The 23,114-nt window shown below is 32.0% G+C and overlaps 1 protein-coding gene across 2 annotated transcripts; it reads left to right on the forward strand.

The window, feature by feature from the left end:
• Window positions 1-306: 306 nt before the first annotated feature.
• Window positions 307-7,409, forward strand: LOC129941295 (KH domain-containing, RNA-binding, signal transduction-associated protein 3-like). 2 transcript variants are annotated; one of them, XM_056049885.1, is made up of 5 exons: window positions 307-444; window positions 5,606-5,757; window positions 5,915-6,570; window positions 6,634-6,761; window positions 6,948-7,409. In XM_056049885.1, the coding sequence occupies exons 2-5, from the start codon at window positions 5,725-5,727 to the stop codon at window positions 7,073-7,075; spliced, it is 945 nt and encodes a 314-aa protein (XP_055905860.1). In that variant the 5' UTR covers window positions 307-444; window positions 5,606-5,724; the 3' UTR covers window positions 7,076-7,409. The 2 variants fall into 2 exon arrangements, with proteins under 2 accessions (XP_055905860.1, XP_055905861.1); XM_056049886.1 differs by lacking the exon at window positions 5,606-5,757 and having other exon boundaries at window positions 311-444.
• The last annotated feature ends 15,705 nt before the right edge of the window (window positions 7,410-23,114 follow it).

The following is a 23,114-nucleotide window of genomic DNA, read 5'->3' on the forward strand; positions in this document are numbered from 1 at the left end:
CACTCAGCCAGTTCTTTTATTGGTGGTCCTAAGAGATTGAGCTTGTCTCTATCCATGTGACACGAAGTGTATGTTGAATCTCATAACCCACCCTGCTATAAAGAACAACGATATTTGGAATGAGTATCAACCAACAGTTTTAACAAGTGTGAGCAGTGCGCATGGTGAATATTTTTACACACACTTTGTCATTTCTGATGCGTAGCATGATGAGATAGCAAGTTGATGTTGTTTAGAATTTCTGAGATAGAGTATATTTAGTATCTCTTATGTACTATTTTTGAATTAAATGTTGTTGGAAACTGTAATGGCTTTACTCCGCACAGTCTTTCTTTACATCTCGTCGGGTGTGGTAATCATAAATATTTGCTACTTTCCCTATTCACAAACACAAAGTGAAATTGTGAAAAAATTACTTTTTTTTATTAAATAAAAATAAATAAGGTAAATTATAAAATAATAAATGTAATACTACACTATATGTATTGTTTGTTACTTTTATTATCAACATTTTGAACTTTCATATACCTATGGGTAGGGAACGTCCTAATTGGTTTTTCATTGATGGGTTCCATTTGCTGAGGCTTTGATTAAATGACCATGTACCTACCTAGATCTTCTTGCTATAGTTATTATTTGTTTACAAATATCCATCAAATAAAAAAAGATGCGAGTCGAAATTGGTGCTGCGGTAATGAAAAGTTGAGCCTTTAGTTACATTTCTTATTTTTCTTGTTCGTTGTTCAAAAAATATAGAAGCTATTAAATCGATTTTTTATTCAGTATTCACCACATGCGCTTTTGTAACATCGACCATCTTATTTACATTTTGTGTGTATCCGTATTAATAATATAAAATTTTAGCATAAAGGCAAATATGTACAGTTGTGCTTCTTCACAAATGCCCATTAAATTTTAAATAAAACGCTTTTTGTGTAGGTGCATTTGCAGCTATTTAAGTTTTATTTTTGTAAAACCTCAGTTAAGGTATACTTGCATAAAGACTGTTTTTTTTTGTTATTAAAAAAAGAAGAAAAAGTAAAATATTTCCTTGTCTGGTGGGATGACTAATCATTCTGTTTGATCAATGTTCTTGTTTTGTGTTTTGGGCTATAAAATAGATGGAGTAATGTTATTATAGCAACTTATACAACTAAAAACAGTAAACCCTTCAATGAGTAAAAGTCCCTCTTATAATAACCCAAATTATTTGTTTCTATTGCTCAATAGTAGAAAATGACGTCGATGTGCAAGTTCCATTCTTTTTATAATCGTCTAATGATATGGATGTTGATCAAGGGACTGCATCCAAAATCTCATAATTTTAATTGTTGACAACACCCAAAGCCGCCTACACATCTAAGTCCCCTTTCATTTGCACAACAAAGTTAAAAATACCGCTGATCCATGTGCAGTCTCATGATGTGGACCTGGTTTTATTCTTTAAACTAATAAAAAGTCAACAAACACATATTTATCATATTATAAACTGATAACTGTACCTGTATAGCGAAACTACATTACTTTCGTTTTTTTATAACACTTGAATAAAATTATAGTCTCTTAGTTAGCTTATCAGCCAATTGTTATTTTCGTAATCATTTAATAACAAATTTGAATAGAAATGAGAAGTAAAGCCAATTTTTGTAATATAAAAGTCTTCTAGATGCGTATCCCCTTATCTTTTTAATTATAAGATCTATAGTCGCCCTAAACGCGTTCTTTAATACGTCTCAAAGTTTATTTTCCTTGTAAGAAATAAATTCAATGAATTTAATGTTGTAGACAAATTATTACCCATTTTATCTACTTGTAACAGGTGTGTGTTCATTGAGTCTAATCTAAAATGTTTAAACTTTCCAATTGGTTTTTCAAAACCTTTTTTTTTGTCATGAAACCAATGAACTGAAGCTTTGATAAAATGGTTATGTACCAATTAAATATTAATCCTATTTCTTGTTCAAACCTTAATAAAAATGTAAATGAAATCGTTCTTCCTTGGAATATTTAGGACATGCGCTTGGGTTATCTCCCTCCTACACATTCTAAGTTTTGGAGTTGATTTTGTTATATCTGTTTAGGTATATCATATGCCATTTTAATAAAATGCGTTTTATGTAGTTTTCTTTCCATTTTACCTACAGCTCTGTGAAAAAAATAGCACCATCTTGCATTTTGTACTACTCTTGCAAATTGCATTCTTCTCTATTTATAATAACACAACGCATCTACTGAAAAGTATTTCTATTGTATTCAGTAGTATAATGAACAAGGAAATTTGTCTAAAACTCTCCCTTTTTCCGTGGATTTGAGATAAAAATTCCCGTTAACCGTTGAGACGCTTAACGCAAATGTATGAAAAAAAAAATAGCACTATGTCATTCTGTTGAGAGTTTTGGTAGAATATATTCGTGTTTTCAATTTTGTTTACATTTAATCATATCAAGGTAAGGTATTTAAATAACAACAACGTTCCTTAATAAACAAATTAATTTCTGAGGGGAAAAAATACAAATACATTATAGAACTAGTTGGATGTTCTAATAAAATGATATCAAATGCAAAAAAGTATGTTCCCCAAGATGAAAAAGAGGCAGAAAACCGAAATTGACTCCTTTCGATGAACGTCGCATATTGGATTACAAATAAGTAAAAAAAATCCATTTATTACCTCTAATAAAATAAAAGAGGAATTAAATCTATCTGTGACCACTTCGACAGTAAGGAAAAAGCTGACAAAGAATAATTTACCTGCTAGAAGTCCCAGGAAGGTACCCTTATTGACAAAGGTCCACTTACAAAAACGGACAAAAATTTGCAACAGGTCACTTGCATTGGGAGCCAACTAAGTGGCGTAATATACTATGGACCGATGAGTCCAAATTTTTTTATTTGGGACTCCTGGTACCAGAACTTTTGTCCGCAGGCTAAAAAACAAGGAGTTAAAGCCAGAATACACCATCAAGACAATTAAGCACGGCGGCGCAAAAATAAACATAAGTGGCGTAATATACTATGGACCGATGAGTCCAAATTTTTTTATTTGGGACTCCTGGTACCAGAACTTTTATCCGCAGGCTAAAAAACAAGGAGTTAAAGCCAGAATACACCATCAAGACAATTAAGCACGGCGGCGCAAAAATAAACATATGGGGATGCTTTTCATATAATGGTACTGGTCCCATATTTTAGATCAAACCCATAATGAACGCTAAAATTTATGTTGACATTATGGGGGAAGTCATGCTGCCTTACGCTGAATGGAATATGCCTCTCAAGTGGGTTCTGCAGCAGGATAATGACCCTAAACATACGAGCAATTTAGCAAAAGATTTTTTCGCCACAAATAAGGTTCAGGTTATGGAATGGCCGGCTCAGTCGCCAGAATTGAACCCCATCGAAAATCTTTGGGCAGATGTAAAAAAAGCCGTATTTGAAGCCAAGCCGAAAAACACATTGCAATTATGGGAAGCTGTGCGGGCTGCATGGAGAAATATTCCACTTCAGCGATGTCAAGCATTAGTCGACTCTAGGGATGTTGCGAATATTCGCATCTGCAATTGTGGATTATTCGCAATAATTCCAACATTAGCATCCGCATCCCCATAAACTGATGCGAAGTTTGTTGCGGATGCGGATGTTTTTTAACGCTTTTTTTTTCAAATTCGAAAAATAGCAACAGTACGGCATACTATACCATGACCAATAAAAACGACCCTTTAACCCTTAGTAAAAATTTTAAATTAAAAAATCGGTCCCAAGTAGGCGACGACAAAAGAAACAACAAGTCATATGCAATGGTCACAGATTTGAGGATATAAAAGCTCTTGCTAAGTGGCCAGAGGACAGAGTTTATTTGTATATATTAAGTGAAAAAGTGATAAAAATACAGAACATAAATACCGCCACCAACAAAAAGCAGCATCTGGATCTATTTTAATTTAAATAAAAATGATCCTAACAAGTCCGAATCCAAAATATGTCGTAAAACATACTCACGAAAAGGACGCACAACTTCTTCGTTGAAAAACCACTTGAAGTCAAAGCACCCAGAAGAGTTTCTTTTATTTGAGAGCGCCAAAAATGAAAATCTTTTAAAAAAAGAAAGAAGATGCGGGTATGATATTTTTTGTTATAAACATAAAACAAAGGATTGCTTCAGAAGCGATATGGAAATGATGCTAGATTCATCAACTGAAGATGAAGTAGAATCTGATAACGCTAGTCACGAAGCACTTCCCCGAAGGGAGTAAGCATGTTACCGAAATAAAAAAAGACTAGAATTGGATAATAATCCACTTGATTGGTGGAAAGTCCATCAAACAGACTTTAAAAGGCTCTCCAAAGTTGCACCGAGGTATTTATCACTTCCAAAAGCCAATGTTCCCAGCGAACAACTATTTAGCGGAGCTGGATTAATATTCGATTCACTAAGAAACAGATAACAGTCTGAGAAGATTGCAATCTTTCTTTTTAATAAATATAACTCAACCATTTTTAAATTTAATTATTAAACGCAAAGATAATCAATACAATTTTCCTTTATTTACGGACTTAAAATTGTTTTTATGTAATAAATTCTAAAATCCGCATCCGCGGATGTGAGTCTCAAAAAATCCGCATCCAAAATTTGTACATCCGCAACAACCCTGGTCGACTCTGTACTTCGACGATGTTGCGCCGCTGTACTTAAGACAAAATATTAATTAATTGATATTATTCCAAATCAAAAACATATTGATTATACCCAGAATTTGTACTTTTTTACGAATTTCCAATGTTGGTGCTATTATTACACAAAAAAAGTGGTATTTTTTTTATTTTGATAAGCATAACTTATTTAATTTAAGTTATAATGGATAAGTGTTTACGTTTATAGATTACTTTATCTTCACTTCTGTTATTAAAATGTAAAATAAAATTCAAACTATCATTTGTTTAAAAAAATCTTTCATTTAAAACTACAATAAGTGGTTGGTGTTAATTTTTTTCCCAGAGCTGTAAATACATACATACTTACATAAATGAACTTATAGGAGAAAGTTAAGTCATTAAAGTAAAAATATCGACAACGAATCGTAATCAATTAAAATTTGAAGAAGAAATGAGAATTGAAGCTAGTTTTATTTTTGTCAAAAGCGTCTTCCAGTTGAGGTTAGATGAACCAAAAGTTGTAACACAAAATTTTTACTTTCATATCTCAATGTTTGAAGGAGTTTAGGTTTTCAAAAATCTGAATTCTCTACTTTCAAGATTTATGGTCACCCCTGAACTCATCCTAAACCAGCTCCAAGTTTTTTGTTTGTTGAGACGAGTTGAAGTAACGAATAAATTGCCAAGAGATTCAAATAGGTATTCAATTGTGTTGTAGACATCTTAATACCTAGGTACTTACTTTTAAAATAGAAATAAAATAATACACCTTCAACTTTAGTTTGATAAAAACATAGTTACTTTAGGTTTAAGTTCAAAGGGCAAACCTAGAATTTACTAACAACAAAAAAAAAGTTTTCATTTATTGTAAAAAATAATCAATACTTTACCGTTAGTCTATCGTATCTGTATCTGAATGTATAATAATCGTAATTTTCATTCAATTTAATAGGAGGTACTCGTACCGCTTCAAATACAAGCAACTGGAAAACATTTTTTCGAAAAACAATTGGTTTTATTTTTCCCTTCTAAATCAATCAAACAGTCGGTTACCGATCGACGATAAAGTACATGGTCAATAATACCGAAGAAGTTACTATAAAGGTAAAGAAAAGTTCATACATCTTTTTATTATTTTAATATATAGACGAACAAGTTTATAGCAAGCAAAACATAAAAATACTTATTTAGAAGATAAAAACAAAAGAATTTATTGTGAGGATTTTCTTTATTAATCATTTTGTCATTAATTTTCTTACAGAAAGAAAATATGAGTGATGCTTCCGCACCAGCTAGAACAAATGAAAATGAAGAAGAAGGATATGCACCTCGTCTAAATGAGATATCAAATAAATTTATTGCTGATTGTATTCTTGAGAAGGAACTCTTAGGCGAACGTTTCCCACTAGCGGCCATGCTTATCGATGAAGCTATCGATAAGGTTTTGACCACAGGTCGTGTCCCTGGCCGGGAGATGTATGCCGATGTTTTCAAACAAAAACCAATGAAAGTCAGCCAAAAGGTTTTCGTGCCAACTAAACAATTCCCCAAATTCAATTTCAACGGCAAAATCCTTGGCCCAAAAGGAAACTCACTTCGTCGGCTGCAAGAAGAAACTATGTGTAAAATTAAAATTAAGGGTAGAAACTCGATGCGAGATGCCGTAAAAGAGGAAGAATTGCGAGCAGCTGGTGATCCGCGACTCGCTCACTTGAACAAAGACTTGTACGTTGAGATTTCCACTGTGGCTTTGCCGGCTGAAGCTTATGCGCGAGTTGCTTATGCCTTGGCTGAAATACGCAAATACCTCATTCCCGACAAGAACGATGAAGTAAGTCAAACTCAGATGAAGGAAAGTATGGCCGATCCAGATTGTTCAAGGAAAGCAACTCTTTATGCTGAAAAATTTGCTACAAAGTACGTACTTAATAATATTTCAAAGCAATTAAATAGTCAAAGTTTTTTTTTTCATATTTTAAGGTCATCTTATTTAAGTCAAGTTGGCAAAAAACCAACCGTGAGTATTTTACAGAAGATTACAGGTAGATCAGAGGATGACTACAGACCAAGAGAAAGAGAAATAGAAGATGATCGAAGAGATATCTTTTGTAAGTACTTGAAATTTATTTAACCTTTTCCTAGTCTACAACCTTATAGCTTTTGGTGGTACATAAAATTACCAAACAAAAAATAACTCAAATATGTATATAACTTTTTAAACAAAAATCATATAATAATATTACATAACACAATAATATATCTAATAAATAAATTATGAAAATTAAATATTATAGTGCGAAATAATTCGCAAAGAGCCCCTGTGAAGAGACCCCAGCCATCCCAACCAACATACAAATATCAAGGTCCACAAAAGCGTAACCGTGAAACATCAATTTTTGGTCAATTTAACAAAGAACTATAAAAAAAAAAGAAACATTTGTATGTCTTATAAAGAAAATAACAAATCATATTTTATTTCACTAAAAAATGCATTCATATAACCCGCAAGGGAAAATAACATATTAAAATAATTAAATTTAAATAAAAACCTATAATAGGTATAATAATTTATGAAATGTATAACTTAAACTTTTTGATAAAAAAAAAACGAAAAAAATGCAATTCAAATAAAACCTATAAAATATTAAAATTGATAAATAATTTAAAACAAGTACCACTCTAGCCGTTCCCAATGGTAAGTTTCAGTTTAGATTATTATTATTTTAGTTTACGCTTAAAAATACGACAAAACATAATGCTTTAAGACGGTGCTACACGTAAGATGCTTGCTCTCATACAAACTCTGGCACCTGCTCAGAAAATCGGATATTTTATTTTATTTTTACACCATTTAAACATATAGTGATTTTTTAGGTTTAATTTTATATATACTATCATTTTGTTTTGTATATTTTTTTTGAAAGCAAATAAAATGATAAAAGTTTGAATTAAAGAAAATACATTTGTTTTAATTTTACGAGTAAATAATTGACAGTTCTAAGACGGTAAGAAGTTGAATTGAGAATGATACAAAGCGAGCACGCTCACGGATGGGATATACATAACTGGGGCTATATTTTGGAAGTAACTATTTTTGCTATACCACCAAGATAGTCTAAATCCGCGGTGAGCAACATGCGGGCTGGACAATATTGTTTGACGCTGCCTGATAAGCCTCGATGGGTTCCAGTATGCCTCATATGCAATAAAACTGTTGCTAATTTAAAGCTACATTACGAAAAAGAAAGTTTCTTTCTGAATGTGAAACGATGCACAGTGGCCCGTTTTGACTTTTTTGGATGCAAAAATCATCTCCTAAACGGATAAAGATATCGCTAAATTATTTTTTATCTTGAAGGAAATTTCCAAGGCTATAAAAAGTGTGACTCTCAATAAAAAAAAAAAAAAAACAGTTTACAGGGTGTATTTTGGTGATATATGAAAAGTTTTATACTTTGTTGGAAGATGTCCAGTTATTAAAGAAATAAGAAGGAATACTTTTGGTAGCGAAATACTGACGCAAAATCAAGTTATACTCTTGCTTAACAATATGGAAGTTAAAAAATGATATCAATTCTGCAGGCTAGCTCTTCTCTATAGAATCTATAGAAGTAGAATAATTATAAATGAAAGTTTTTAAATGTATGCGATTTTTACTCGCAGTGGCTTGAGCTGAAGGATAATTCGAAAGTCTCAGCCAGGAAGTGGTGTCGAATATATATTTGTCGAGGTAAAATGTAACGACAACAAAATTTTGCTAGGTTCAGTTTATCGTCCAAATCGCAATATCGATTTAACACCGTTGTTCGCAATATTAGATGGGTTATCTTTTGTGTCACCTTTTATCATTGTTGCGGGATATTTTAATCATAATGTTCTAAGAAGTCCTGATCTTGTAGATAGAATGAGATCTTTTAATCTATTTCCTACTAATGTTTCAACCCCAACTCACTTTACTAGGGAGAGTAGTAGATTACTCGATATGTTTTTTGTAAGTCATTTAAAAAAAGCTCTTCTTTATGACCAAATTTCCAATCCCTGTTTCTCTCATCATGATCTAATTTACCTTACTTTTCAATGTTCACCCCTGATATCTTCATCTAAATTCAGCTTTCGTGATTTTAAAAATGTCAACAGTTGGAAGTTGATTTGAATTCACTTGATTTTCATCAAATATATCTTATGCCATCTATTGATGACCAAGTTTCATTTTTACAAAATAATATAAACCATCTCTATAACTTACATGTTCCTCTAGTTACAAGGCAATCTCGTTTTAAAGCTCATCCTTGGTTTAATAACCATATTAGGTCGCTTGTAACAGAACGTAATCGTGCATGGAAGACTTCCAGGATTGACGAATTGCATAGTGAATACAAATTTTTGAGAAATAGAGTAGTCTTTTTAATTCGTGAAGCTAAACAACGATTTTATGCTCCAAAGCTTGAGCCTTCCCTAGCTAAACAAAAACTATGGAAGAATCTGAGAGAGATAGGTGTAGGTACAAAAATTAACAACATAATCGTATGAGCTTAACAAAAATTTTGTTACTCTTAATTCCTCTTTTTCTGAATCCCAAATTATTGAAACACAATCACAAGAAGATATTTTAAATGGCCATCTGTCTACAGGTGGTTTCTGTTTCTGACCTATTAATGAGGTTGATGTTTTAAAAAGTGTTCTTTTTGTAAGATCCAACTCTGTTGGAATTGATGGTATCCATCCGCTGTTTTTAAAAGCTATACTGCCGTATGTTCTCAAATTCATTACTTATGCATTCAATACTATTTTTATGACAAGCACATTCCCCTCTGCTTGGAAGCAAGCCAAGGTTATTCCAATACCTAAAAATCGTGATGCAGATGATTTTCGACCCATAGCCATATTACCATTTCTTTCTTAAGTTTTGGAAAGACTAATGAATCATCAAATCCGGACTTTTATAAACAGAAATAAATTGCTATGTATCAACCAATCAGGATTCATGCCTAAACATAGTTGTACTATTACCTTAATTGACGTAACAGAAAATATAAGAAATGTTTTGGATGATGGAAAAATAACTGTACTTACACTTTGGGATTTCTCTAAGGCTTTTGATACCGTCAATCGCCATATACTTTGTAAAAAGCTTAAAGATCAATTTCATTTCTCAAATCCTTTAGTAAAACTGATTCTTTCCTACTTAACCAGTAGATCTCAAGCAGTTTTTGCAAACAACTCTGTCATGTTTTCTTCCTCTGCAGAGAGGTGTCCCTCAGGGCTCTATTTTGGGCCCTTTGCTGTTCTCCATGTATATCAATGATCTACCATCTTGCCCATTGAGTAAAACACTATTAAAAAGGAGGCCGGATATCCTGTCTGTCTGTAATTGAACGCAGCCGCTGATAAAATTTGTATTATTGGAATCAAGAATTTTAGATTAGGAGCCGGTTTTCATAATTGAAAATTTTGTTTCGAGACTTTAAAATGAGTAAGAGAGTAAAATTTCTACTGTTTGGTTTTAAAATAAAGCTTATGGGTTATACATTTTTTACTTTATTTTAACCCCGAGCTTTGCTTTCAGTTGATGAAACTAAACGATTTGCTCTTTTACAAATCGTGAAATAGAAAAGTTTGATTTAATGTTCGGGAAAAATTCTATTTCTTTAAAACGAATTATTTCTTTTTTTTTAACCAACTTTTTTAATTATAAAACGCATGAAATAACGATGGTACAAATTACTTTTAGATAGAAAGATAGAATGAAAACGACCTGTTTGTGTAACGTGACTTGATATCAATAATCTTCTTTATTGATTTTACTTAAAATGTAACATCTGTTATTAGTTCAATATGACATTAAAAATATGGCGAACCTTGGTATTAAGGCGGTATATTTAAAATATAATTTTTTGAAAAGGCTAATAGCTTAATCGTTACAACTAATATTAGGTATTTTAATTCATTTTATTGTTAAGTAAAATTATTGAATGTGTTGGGCTCCAACAGAAACCATGTTCAATGAACTGCAGATTTTTTATTTTATTATATCTACACCTGTCAGTTTTCCTGTCAGTTTTCCTTCAACGATCAACTCTAACCTTAAACGCTTGATTCCAAATTATAATCAGGATATTTAACCAATGACAGACATTTTAAATAAAAGCCAAATATAATCAATCTGTCAAACAATTCCAACTGGCCAATTTTTTTTAGGATTTACAATAATTTCCTCAGACGAATTGACAGAGCAGCAGAATGAAATATAATCACAATTCACTCTTACCTAGCAATCAAATTAGGTTTGCATTTCTTTTCACCTGTATTGAAATATTCTGCGATAAAGATTTGAGCTCTAATCATAAAAATTCTGTTATCAGATTTCTCACTCCAAAAGGGAAAAATGCATGCATAAAATTTTATACATCTGACATGAGAAATATAAACTTGTCAAATGATTTGTTTAGATACAAACTTTCAATAATCGCTTTGAACGACCTGTTTCAATACGATAGCTATTATTGGCAAACGCAAAGAAAAGAGATCTGAAATGTTACGCACAACCTCATAACTCCAGTTGAATTTGATTTTTCGTATTGATAATAACTTGCGAAATGGAAATATGTGTCACTTTTGTATATAAAATCCATCATATTAACACGGAACGGTTAGTTCTTCCGTTCGCCGTAGTCATAATGTAGATTTGAACGTTTTGTATACAAAAAGTTATGTAAGAAAACTGCATGAGCCGTAGCCACTAGTTGCCAGCCGCCCCGTATAATCTCACGATGATAGTATTATAGAATTTATATGCAAAGCTGTCACTCAAAATTATAAAAGGAAAATAACATGATATGGAACTAAATTTGATATTGATATCTTTCGAAGTATGTTTAATATAAGGGGTTTTTCAATTGGCCCAGGTAGATTTTGGCGCCCCGTGGTGGACATTTTGTTTTATTGTCATCTGTCAAATTTGTTTATTATTCAGTTGTTTATGCCAAATCATCATGGATTGCTACACGAGTGAACAGCACATTCAAATAATAAAACTTTATTTTCAAAATGAGTGTTCGTTAACGCAAACGTTACATGTATTATACCCATTTTACGGTAGACGTGATTGCCCTTCATAGACGACTCTTTAACGTTTGGTGGCCAAATTTGAGACTACTGGTTCAGTTATCAATCAGCCATGCGAGTTATATATTTGTATGGTGACCTTCGTCACCATTGTAGTCCAACAACCCCAAACGGATATGCAATGAGTCCATATGAAATGTAATACGAGTAAATTAAAATGTCAAATTGACAATTAATGAAATAACAAATTGTAAAATAATATATTAAGTAAATTGTTCGATCAGCATATTAAAAATACATGTGAAACATATCTGATCGAACAACCTACAAAATGTAGATATAGAAATTCAGTCGTGAATCTACCACAGCAATAAACAGAACTCATAAACAAAACTAAAACTCTTTTTCTTTAACTGGCGCAGTCGATACGGAAAGCAAACGCAGAAAAAAAAATTAACTACAAATCAGTTAAAAATATTTTGTTAACAGTGCATGTTTTGTTAACCGTCCACGTCCCACTCCACCCGATAAAATATCTAACACGATTTGCCGGGAACTAAAAAAAAAAAAAGAATAAGTGTTTTGTTAACCGTCCACAACCCCACCTCCACCCGAGTTGTGTAAATTGAAATTAAAAAAAAAACACTAGAAGTTCTTTTAATAAAACAAATTGTAAGTTATTGTTGTAGACTATAAATCAGTCACAACAAAGAAACACACAAAAAGAAAAAAAAAAGAAGAAGAAGAACAAACAGTGCAGTGCAAACTACAAATCAATAGTTTTTTTGTGCTAGTTTTGTTAAAATAAATTTTAAAAATTAAACGCCACATTCTTCACGACTCCAGAAGGAACTTGCCAATCGAAGATATAGACGAAATGGCAACCGCAAACGACCAAATAACCCTTATAAATACAATGGCTCAGGTTTTGCTGAGATTGGAGGCCAATTCTCAACAGCAAGATAGTCGAGCCATAGTAATTATGAAAGAAATTTCATACATCAAAGAATTTTCGGGCAATAGGCAAGAGTTGACCCAGTTTATCAACGTTGTTGAGAATCACATGAGCTTGACACCGGAAGACAGAAGAGCTGCTATGTGGACAGCAATATCACAATGCAAGGTGATAGGAAGGGCAAAAGAACTACTGCTTACCAACAACACCAGTACGTGGGAGGAGGCCAAAAATATTTTAAAGCTTTCATTCCGACCAACCATCGACCAGGGAGAAGTCACTCATCGCATAAACAACTTAAGAGTAAGTTCGGTGTTAGACTTAATTAATAAAATCGAATTTTTATTAACTGACATTAATACAATAATTATGTACGAAAACAATAGAGAACAGTTAAAATCCATGTTATACTCAATAGTCATAAATAAAATAAGAGAACTAGCTACAGGGAACTTAGCTAGAGAAATAAGAGATGTATATGACTTACTAAAAGTCAAAAGCATTTTGTATTCGTATGTAGGGTTCGATGTAGGCAATATTATAACAAACAGATTTAATAATAGAAAACAAAATGACTTAAGGCCGACAGATAGGACATACCGACAAAATAATCAACAGTCTCAAAACAATTTTTATTACAATAACTCAAGACAAACGAATCAGCGACGACAAAACACTGATTTCAATGCAAGTGGAACAAATGACACAAATCAACGACACACAAACAATAATTCGGGTCAGACAAATCGAAATCAGCTAAATAATACTGCACAAAATAGCAACCAAACACTAAATAACTACAACAATAATTATTCCAGACAGACTCGTAATAGACAAAATGTTGAGCCAATGGACATAAATAATTTAGATCAAGGATCTCAAATTGTCCAAGAAGAAAGTCATTCAATAGAAGCTCCGGTTTTTCTGAATGTAGCCTCTCAGGTAATAAAACACAGGTAGTATTTGCGTTTAATAATCAGAAACATATATGCTTGTTAGATACGGGGTCCACAATGAGTTTGATAAATACGAGTAAAATAGACTGTTCATCATATAACGTACTAGAAGAGCTTACAGTGAACTTGTCTACTGTAAATAACCGAAGCGTTGAAAAACTTAAAATTTATCAGGTTCCTGTACCTACTGAATTTGGTTATCCAAAAAATGTTTTTGTTAGAGCATATGGAAAATCACTAGGCGACAAATCATATAGTCTTTTGTTAGGAATGGATGTTCTTAGTAACATGGTTGAAAGTATAAATATTGTAAAAAAGGAAGTGGTTCTACAGAATAAAACTATACTTCCGATGACATTAGAAATAGAACCAACTTTACAATGCTTTGAGTTAGAAGGTAGTACTGAGGTAAAGCTAGACGATCTAAAAGTATTCGAGAGACAAGAAATACAAGATTTGCTTCAAAAATACAAAAATCTTTTATACAAAGATGGAGATCAGCTTACTAACTGCGAAAGTATATTCCATGAAATAAAATTATCCACAGACCAACAAATTAATGCTAGACTGTACCGTCTGCCTCAGAAACATGAAGAAGAGGTAAGAATCCAAGTTAATGATATGGAAAGGCAGGGCATAATACGAAAATCGAATAGTCGATATGCTTCACCAATCGTAGTGGTCGCTAAAAAACCCGATATCGAAGGAAAAGTTAAATACAGAGTATGCGTCGATTATCGAGCTCTCAATGATATTACTGTAGACGACAAATACCCATTACCAAATATCGAAAGTATTCTCGATAAGTTAGGTAGGTCTCAGTACTTCTCAACCCTTGATTTAGCCAAGGGATATCATCAAATAAAGGTGCATCCTGATGATATTCATAAGACTGCATTTGTAACACCAAACGGTCTATATGAATATACCAGAATGCCCTTTGGGCTGAAAAACGCCCCAGCGACATTTCAACGTCTAATGAATGAAATATTGAGAGAGTACATAGGCAAAATTTGCACGGTTTATCTTGATGACATACTAATTTTTTCGAGCTCATTAGAAGAGCACATAACATCACTGGACAAAATTTTTCAAAAATTAGCTGAGTACAATCTTAAGATACAATTAAGTAAATGTTCTTTTCTTAAGAAAAATACAGAATACTTAGGCCACATACTTACTGCAGAGGGAATGAAACCTAACCCCAACAAAATAGAAGTAATACAGAAATATCCTTTGCCTCAGACAATTAAACAATTACAAGGATTTTTAGGTAGCACTGGATATTATAGAAAATTTATTGCCGATTACTCTAAAATAGCATACCCGATGGTAAAATACCTAAAAAAGAACATGAAAATCATTAGTAAGGACCCAGAATACATTCAAGCATTTGAACGATTAAAAGAAAATCTAATTAAACATCCCATACTCAAATTTCCCGACTTCCACAAACAATTTTTCCTATTTACGGATGCTAGTAATTATGCGTTAGGAGCTGTTCTTACTCAAGACGGGCAGCCAGTCTGTTATGCCTCCCGAACGTTAAACGATCACGAAAAAGATTATTCAACAACGGATAAGGAATTCTTAGCAATAGTATGGGCTACCGCATATTTTAGACCGTATCTTTGGGGAAAGAAATTTAAAATAATTACTGACCATATGCCTGTAAAATATTTAAATAAAAAATACAACGGAAAGGAATTTAGTCAAAGAGTTCAAAGAGGACTTCTTAAATTACAAGAATTTGAGTTTGACATTGAATATATAAAAGGCAAGGAAAATAAAATAGCAGATTTCTTAAGTAGGATCCCAGAGGAAGTAAACGAAACATCAGAGACTGTACATTCAGCGAGTGAACAACTTTTAGACCATATTAAAATCAAAGAAGGAATTGTTAACATTTACCAGACTCAGCTTATACTGACTTATTCTGTAAAAAATGAAACAAAAGTACAACACACTAAAACAATAATTGAGGTAGATATGACGAAAGATGACAAATACTGGACAGATTTATTTAAAAGAACTATTAAATCAGGTACAATAGGAATTTATTCAGAAGTAGAAGATACTGAATATAATAAAGTTCAAAAAGTTTTAATTAAAATGTATGGTAATGACAAACAAGTAAAATTCTACAAACTGACACAGAGAGCAAGAGACTTAGAAAAAGTTGAAGATGCTCATAGACAAATATCATTGTATCACATCGAAGAGAGTAATCATTCAGGCATAGTAGAAACATATCACAAATTAAAAAACAAAATATACTTTCCACAACTAATAAGAGAAATTTCAAGAGTTATAGGGAATTGTCAGACTTGTCAAGAAGGTAAATACTACAGAAAACCAATAAGACCTAAGTTCAAACTAACAGAAACTCCACTTAAAGGTAATGACATTTTGCACATGGATGTTTACCATTTTAATAAATTAACATACCTGACATTTATTGACAAATTGACTAAAAAAGCTTATGGTTACAATTTAAGTAGCAAGAATTGGACAAGTAAGTTGGAATGCATTGAGGAACAACTTAGTAAATTCGGGAAACCTAGAAAAATTATTTGTGATAATGAATTTAATTCAGAAAATATTAAGGAATACTTTAGAGAAGAAGGAATAGAAATGCATATGACCAAACCAAATTCACATACTGGAAACTCGGATATAGAGAGATTGCACTCAACGTTATTAGAAATCTTACTGACGATCAAAAACAAGGACATTTCTACTAATCGTAAAATCCAGAAAGCCATTCAGATATATAATAATAGATACCATTCAACATTGGGTATGAGTCCAAATTCAGCAGAAAAGACGAATCAAATAAATTTAAAAAATAGAATACAAGCTAAAAAGGACAAAATATTAAAAAAAAGGAATGTATCTAGGGAAAATTATCATGAAAAACGAAATGAAGGTTACATTAGAAACTATAAACATTTACGACACAAAAACGAAACATATTACAGAAAACATAATTTAAAAAATGTTGATCCAACAAATATTAAAAGACCAAATAAATTTGCAGGTAATCTTTTGGCTTCAAGCGATCTTCTGGCTGATAATACTGAGAGTAACGGAAGCAACACTCATAATAACACCAATACAAACCAATAAAGGGTATACTACCTTAAACTTAGGCACAATCGAAATTGTAAACGAAACCCAGACTATATTACATATAATAGATACTAAGGATATATTTGCAACAATTTGATAGAAGTTAATTTGCAAACTCTGCAATTAGAAAACAATACGGAAATCCGGAATTCAATTTTAAACATTAAATCAAAACTTGGATCAATAGTACCACTAAGAAGACAGAGGACTAATTAACATTATAGGAACAGGACAGAAATGGTTGTTTGGAACAATGGATGACAATGACAGACAAGATATTATCGGACATATGAAAGTAATTGACACCAACAATCATGCAGCTATAACAAATCTAAACAAACAAATTAAAATTAACGAACAATTTATGGACTCAATCAACAAGTTTAAAAAAACATTAGACACAGATAGAGAAGTTTTATCCTATACCTTCCAAACTGTTGCTTCGAATCAAAAAGACATTGTTAGGAAACAACTTATTACCGACCAACTACTTAAATTACAAATATTAGAAAGCAAAATTGATAGTGTACTAGATAACATAGCATCTGCTAAACAAGGAATACTCCATCCAAGTATATTGACAGGAATGGAAATAAAGACATTAGGAATAGACTTTTATAAACTCGAAAATTCTAAAATAGGACTTATGAAACTTGACCAAAATAGACTCATAATAGCTGTGAAACTACCCAAAGACTATATTTTGACCCAACTTAAAATGATAATGCCAATACCAAATAATAATAAAAAAGAAATAGACATGGAAAATGTACAGTTTATAGAAATAAACAATGTTCAATATGTTTATAATCCTAAGAACATTTATTTAAAAGATTTAAATTTAAGTAATTCATGTATAACAAAGGACTTTTCGTTATAATAAAGAAAAGAAAATAATAAAAATTGAGGACGATACTTTAATATGCAAAAACTTAGACAAAGAAAATGTTACTAATGGTTGTGATGATAGAAAATTAATTTTAACTGGAAATTTTATATTAAATATTAATAATTGTTCAATAAATATATTAAATGAAACTATTTTTAACTATCAACTAGAATTTATTCAAAAGTTTCATTATGAAGAAGACAAAAATTTAAATGTAACAGACAAATAAAAGTTTGAAGAAATATCAAGAATACAACAAATTGAAAATTTACAAAAAATTAATGAATTAACTTTTCACAGAACTATAAGTCAAATCAGTAATATAACAATGTTTTTAATAATTATAATTATTCTTATTATAATATTTTTCATAAACAAGACAAATCGTAAATTAAAAATTAAAATAAATAATGTTACAAAGCCCCAACCAAATGTTAAAATTGTAGAAACTCCGACGATTCAGGAGAATCTTAAAAATAAGGGGGGAGAAGTTATATATTTGTATGGTGACCTTCGTCACCATTGTAGTCCAACAACCCCAAACGGATATGCAATGAGTCCATATGAAATGTAATACGAGTAAATTAAAATGTCAAATTGACAATTAATGAAATAACAAATTGTAAAATAATATATTAAGTAAATTGTTCGATCAGCATATTAAAAATACATGTGAAACATATCTGATCGAACAACCTACAAAATGTAGATATAGAAATTCAGTCGTGAATCTACCACAGCAATAAACAGAACTCATAAACAAAACTAAAACTCTTTTTCTTTAACTTGCGTTCAAGGAACGCAAAATCGGCCAAAAACAACGGTCCGCGTAAATGTACAACAGAAGCCGTGCACAAGAACTCGGACTTTCGCATACTTCAACTTTGTGAATTTTTCGTTGGGACTTGGACAAGATCCAAATGACCCAGGAGCTCAAAGTTCATGACCTTTGTGGACCCCAATTTCAGCGGAAAAATCATCTTTAGCGATGAAGAGCATTTTCGAGTGAATAGCTGTGTTAACAAGCAAAATTGCCGTATATGGGACCACACCAACCCACGTGAGGTTCACCAGGTGATGATGCATCCTCAAAAAGTTGCCGTTTGGTGTGAACTTTAGCCGGCGGCGTAATTGGTCTGTACTTTTTTGAAAACACCAATTGTATCATTTAATAGATTAGCAAAATCGTGTATAAATAAGAGAAATAAATTGGGTGGAGCAACAGTCCGTTGAGAATTAAGGCCTAGTGACTAACAACTCTCAACCATTCCTGTGTGCGAGTAATATTGTCAGGAATGGAGGGGACTTACACAATCGTGTTAAGAAAATTTTACTGGCGGGTTGAGAAAAGCTGGTTTATCTTACAATAAAAAATTCACCTTCCTGTGGTGAGTTTCAAATTCTGTAGGCTTACACAGAATATAGAAAAATAGTGACTTCTTCATATGAAACCTCATGATCTATAATGTATATTCTATGAATTTAATACAAGAAATTAAATGGTGGGCCTGATAAACTTAAGTGTCGTAAAAAAAAAAAGAAATTTAAGAGCAAATTTAAAATTTCACAGATCAAAACCTAATTTAAAAAATAAGGAATACTCTTGAATATCCACAATTCTTTATGGGAACGTTCAAGCAATCGTATGACTGGATATTATACAATTTTGTAAAGCCAAAAATTATCTCGCTCTTTGGTTGACACTAGCATGCGGTACGTGACTGTTTACCTCCGCCGGTTTAGCTCTTCCAGTTTACCACCGCTGGTTTACCTCCGCCAGTTTACCTCTGCCAGTTTACCTCTGGACAGTTTACCACCGCTGGTTTACCCCTAGACGGTTTACCTCCAGAGCAGGTAAGGTTGTTTGAAATATGTCTTATTTTCCTCACAGGGCGCTGCTTTGGTAATGCAAGACCCAATCTTACTGCTTTTGGCGTTTTATATTATAGTGCCACTCTGCAGAGAGTTTATTTATTTTAAACAATTTTAATAAACCTACTGGACTGAAATTTACCTACTTTTTCAGAGGATAGACGACTGTCCTTACAAAACAAAAAAAAACTTACTTAAATATCAAATGAATATTTTGCTTTATAAAAAAAACGTTGTGGAAGTGTCATAATTCATTTCATAAAGAATAAAAATAAAGAACAACACAAAACTAAATGTCAAAAGTTTTAAATTGGAAGGTAGTTTTGAAAATAATAAGCTACCTTACCCGCTCTGGAGGCAAACCGTCCAGAGGTAAGCCGGTGGCGGTGGTAAACTGTCCAGAGGTAAACTGGCAAAGGTAAACCAGCGGAGGTAAACTGGCAGAGGTAAACCGGTGGAGGTGAATTGTCCCGCTTCGCTAGCATGGTATATAAAATGGTTTAACATTGTTAAATAAATATGCTACTCACATTTCGATTTTTTTGTACGTAATGATTTGAGAAGTTATCGATGTAATCCCAAATAAAGTTATTAAAATTGCGAATTTGTTAAATGTTTCGTTACAATAAGAGCAATAACTAATAAGGGAAGCTTTATCAAACTAGTCTTTAAAACTATACAATTTAATCGTGGTAAAAAAACTACAAATGTCATTCTCTAAAGTGAAGACTTTCTAAACAAATGTGTTTGGAAATCTGAACATGAACGCACCCATTTACTCCTTCTTCTTCTAAATATTCTATTCGGTGGTTCACTTGACACAATTTTATCTCAACAACAACAGAGACAAAGATAGAGATAGAAGAAAACGCAGCCGGTGCAACCGAGGTTAAAATATTTACCGCGTTTACAAGGAGAATTGAATCCGAATTGAATCAGGATTTAGCGCCGTATAGACCTGGATCGGATCGAAATAGGATTACTCGATCCGATCCCACTGTAAGAGGTGAATCGAATCGAAAATTTGTTTGTAAACCTGAATCGGGGAATCGAGTTATTGGTGTGTGAGGTATTGCTTGTGTGCGTGCGATAATTTTTTTCTCTCTTGTTTGTTCTAAGCAAAAAGACTCCATTTAAATGGAGTATTTTTGGTTCTAAGCTGAATTTAATTTGGCGCTCGTCCTTGTGTTTAGAGCATTGTTCTAAGATTGTAAGCATAGACAAACCATATAAAGACCGGAATCTTTCGTACGTTTTACCCTCCAACACCCATTTGTTTACATTGTTGTATTTGTAATTTGTCATGACGTCCATTTTGAAATTTGAAATGCAACAACAATTCGATGCGGTGTATTTACTTGTTTTGACAGATGTTTTTTTTTATTAAAATAGCTGTGGTGAGAATTTGACTTCTACGACGAATTGTTTTGTTTACTAAAATGCCGCAAAATACGAACATTGGAACTCACTTGGTCATGTTCTTAAAAGTTTTTTAGATTTTTACAAAAAAGTGTGAACGCATTGTTCTTACTCACACTTCAACGATTCCAGGAAGGTATAAACCATTCCTGTAGGTACATTATTGTACCAAGGACACGACCGAATGAGTTCCAATGTTTGCATTTTGAAACATTTTCGATAGGAAAATACGAACATTGGAACTCATTCGGTCGTGTCCTTGGTACAATAATGTACCTACAGGAATGGTTTATACCTTCCTGGAATCCTTGAAGTGTGAGTAGGAACTTTGCGTTCATACTTTTTAGTAAAAAACAAAACAACTTAAAAAAGCACCTCCGAGTGAGTTCCAATGTTCGTATTTTCCTATTGAAAAAGTTTAAAAATGCGAACATTCTAATTTTTGCTGACGTTTTCAAACTCACCTCGAAGAAATAAACATTTAAGTTATGTGTGATGTTGAGGTGATGTCACACTTTTATTATTTATTTTTATTTGAAAAATTAAACTTATATTGAAATTGTTAAAACTTGGTCACTGTTTTGTAATTATCAAAATTCTTTTATGAAATAGTCATCGTTTTTAAATTCGATAAAAAAAGAATTATTATAACATTCAAAAATATAATTTTTGGAACGTTTAATTTTACCTCAATCAGAACTCTATATTAGATTCAAAATTAAAAAAAAATAATGTTTTACATTTTCGCTAATATATTTCAGGTTTTCTTTACATAATACAACAAATGAATTGAAAAGTGTATTATACGTAGTACACACTTTTAAATATAGTATTTAAATATATAAAAAATTAACAATTTCTTACCACTTCTTCTTACAAAAGTTTCTTTAGCATTTAAATAAGCTCTATTTAAAAAAAATTATTTATCTTGGGTATACTTTAATAAATATTCGATTATTCCTATCAAAATAAGACTACGTATGTAAATACTCAAGGAAGGAAACAATAATTCAATTGAAATATATTTTTTGGTAATTTTCTCAAGAACAAGAAGACATAAAATCATCTGGTTTTCAGTTTTTGATCAAAAACAAATATGAACAATGAATTCTAAAAACAATAATAGATAATTTAAGTATTAAAAATTACACTTCAAAACTTTTTTTTACCTTTTTTGGCCAAATTTTGAGCTTAAAACAATTTTTTTCAAAAACTATGCAAATTGACACATCTATTCCATTATTAATTAGAAAATATGAACCAAAATATAATAATAAGCATTAAGCACGATCCTCTCGATCATAAAATATGATATTAAATATTATGTTACATTTCAATAGAATCGCGTAGGAACATGTTGTTTTCTTAATAAGTGATTCATGTATAAGAAATCATAAGGTCTTTCTTAAACAATATTTAACTACAGTTAACAGCAAAAATGTTTTTCGATTTTAGTCTTAAGTTGGCATCTGAGATGTTTCGATTAATAAATATTTATTTAAAAATGTAATATCTCAAGGAACTATTCTAATTTGCATAGTTTTGACTTGATTTCAAAAAAAGCTAATAGACAAAAGTGTTGGCTTTGAAAAATTTATAAAACTTAGTTGTAAGTATTACCATTATTTTGTTTCCATTTAACTTACATATTTTTTTAAAATGTCCCTACCTCCTAAATGGGGGGAAACAGACCCGCTCCCGTAGTAAAAAATACTTGTTTTTAACTGTTCTATACAAATCCGTCATCAAACTTTGTCGCCTGAGCTATCGTACTCTTCCCAAAAAATGCAATAGCTAATGTCGCCGTAGCCACTAGGTGCCACCCCTAAAGAATTTCTCAGCACTATTCCTTATTTTCGTGGTGAATTGACTTTAGAGGGTGGTGAATTGATGTTAGCAGCGGTGAATTGATGTTAGACCTAAGGGTGCGTGTAAGTAGACGTTTCAGCTTGTAGGCAAACCAGAATGACAGATTTGTTTCCGGTCTTTATATGGTTTGTCTATGATTATAAGTTTATTTAAAAGTACAGTACGCACACAAATAAAACCGAAATGTCATTTCGATCGCATTTGAATTCGATTCCTCGATTCAGTGCCACCATATATCTGGATCGAAATCTCAATTCGATTCGATTCGATTCCTCGATCTCGTCTTGTAACCAGGGTAATTGAT

Source organism: Eupeodes corollae, chromosome 1, assembly GCF_945859685.1.
Source record: "Eupeodes corollae chromosome 1, idEupCoro1.1, whole genome shotgun sequence".
Lineage (NCBI taxonomy): Eukaryota > Metazoa > Arthropoda > Insecta > Diptera > Syrphidae > Eupeodes > Eupeodes corollae.

Excerpts from the sequence above, each read along its gene's own strand:
- LOC129941295 (XM_056049885.1), top strand. The coding sequence starts at position 5,725 with ATGGTCAATAATACCGAAGAAGTTACTATAAAG. Across the intron at positions 5,758-5,914 it reads CCGAAGAAGTTACTATAAAG|AAAGAAAATATGAGTGATGC; the intron begins GTAAAGAAAAGT and ends ATTTTCTTACAG. Across the intron at positions 6,571-6,633 it reads GCTGAAAAATTTGCTACAAA|GTCATCTTATTTAAGTCAAG; the intron begins GTACGTACTTAA and ends TCATATTTTAAG.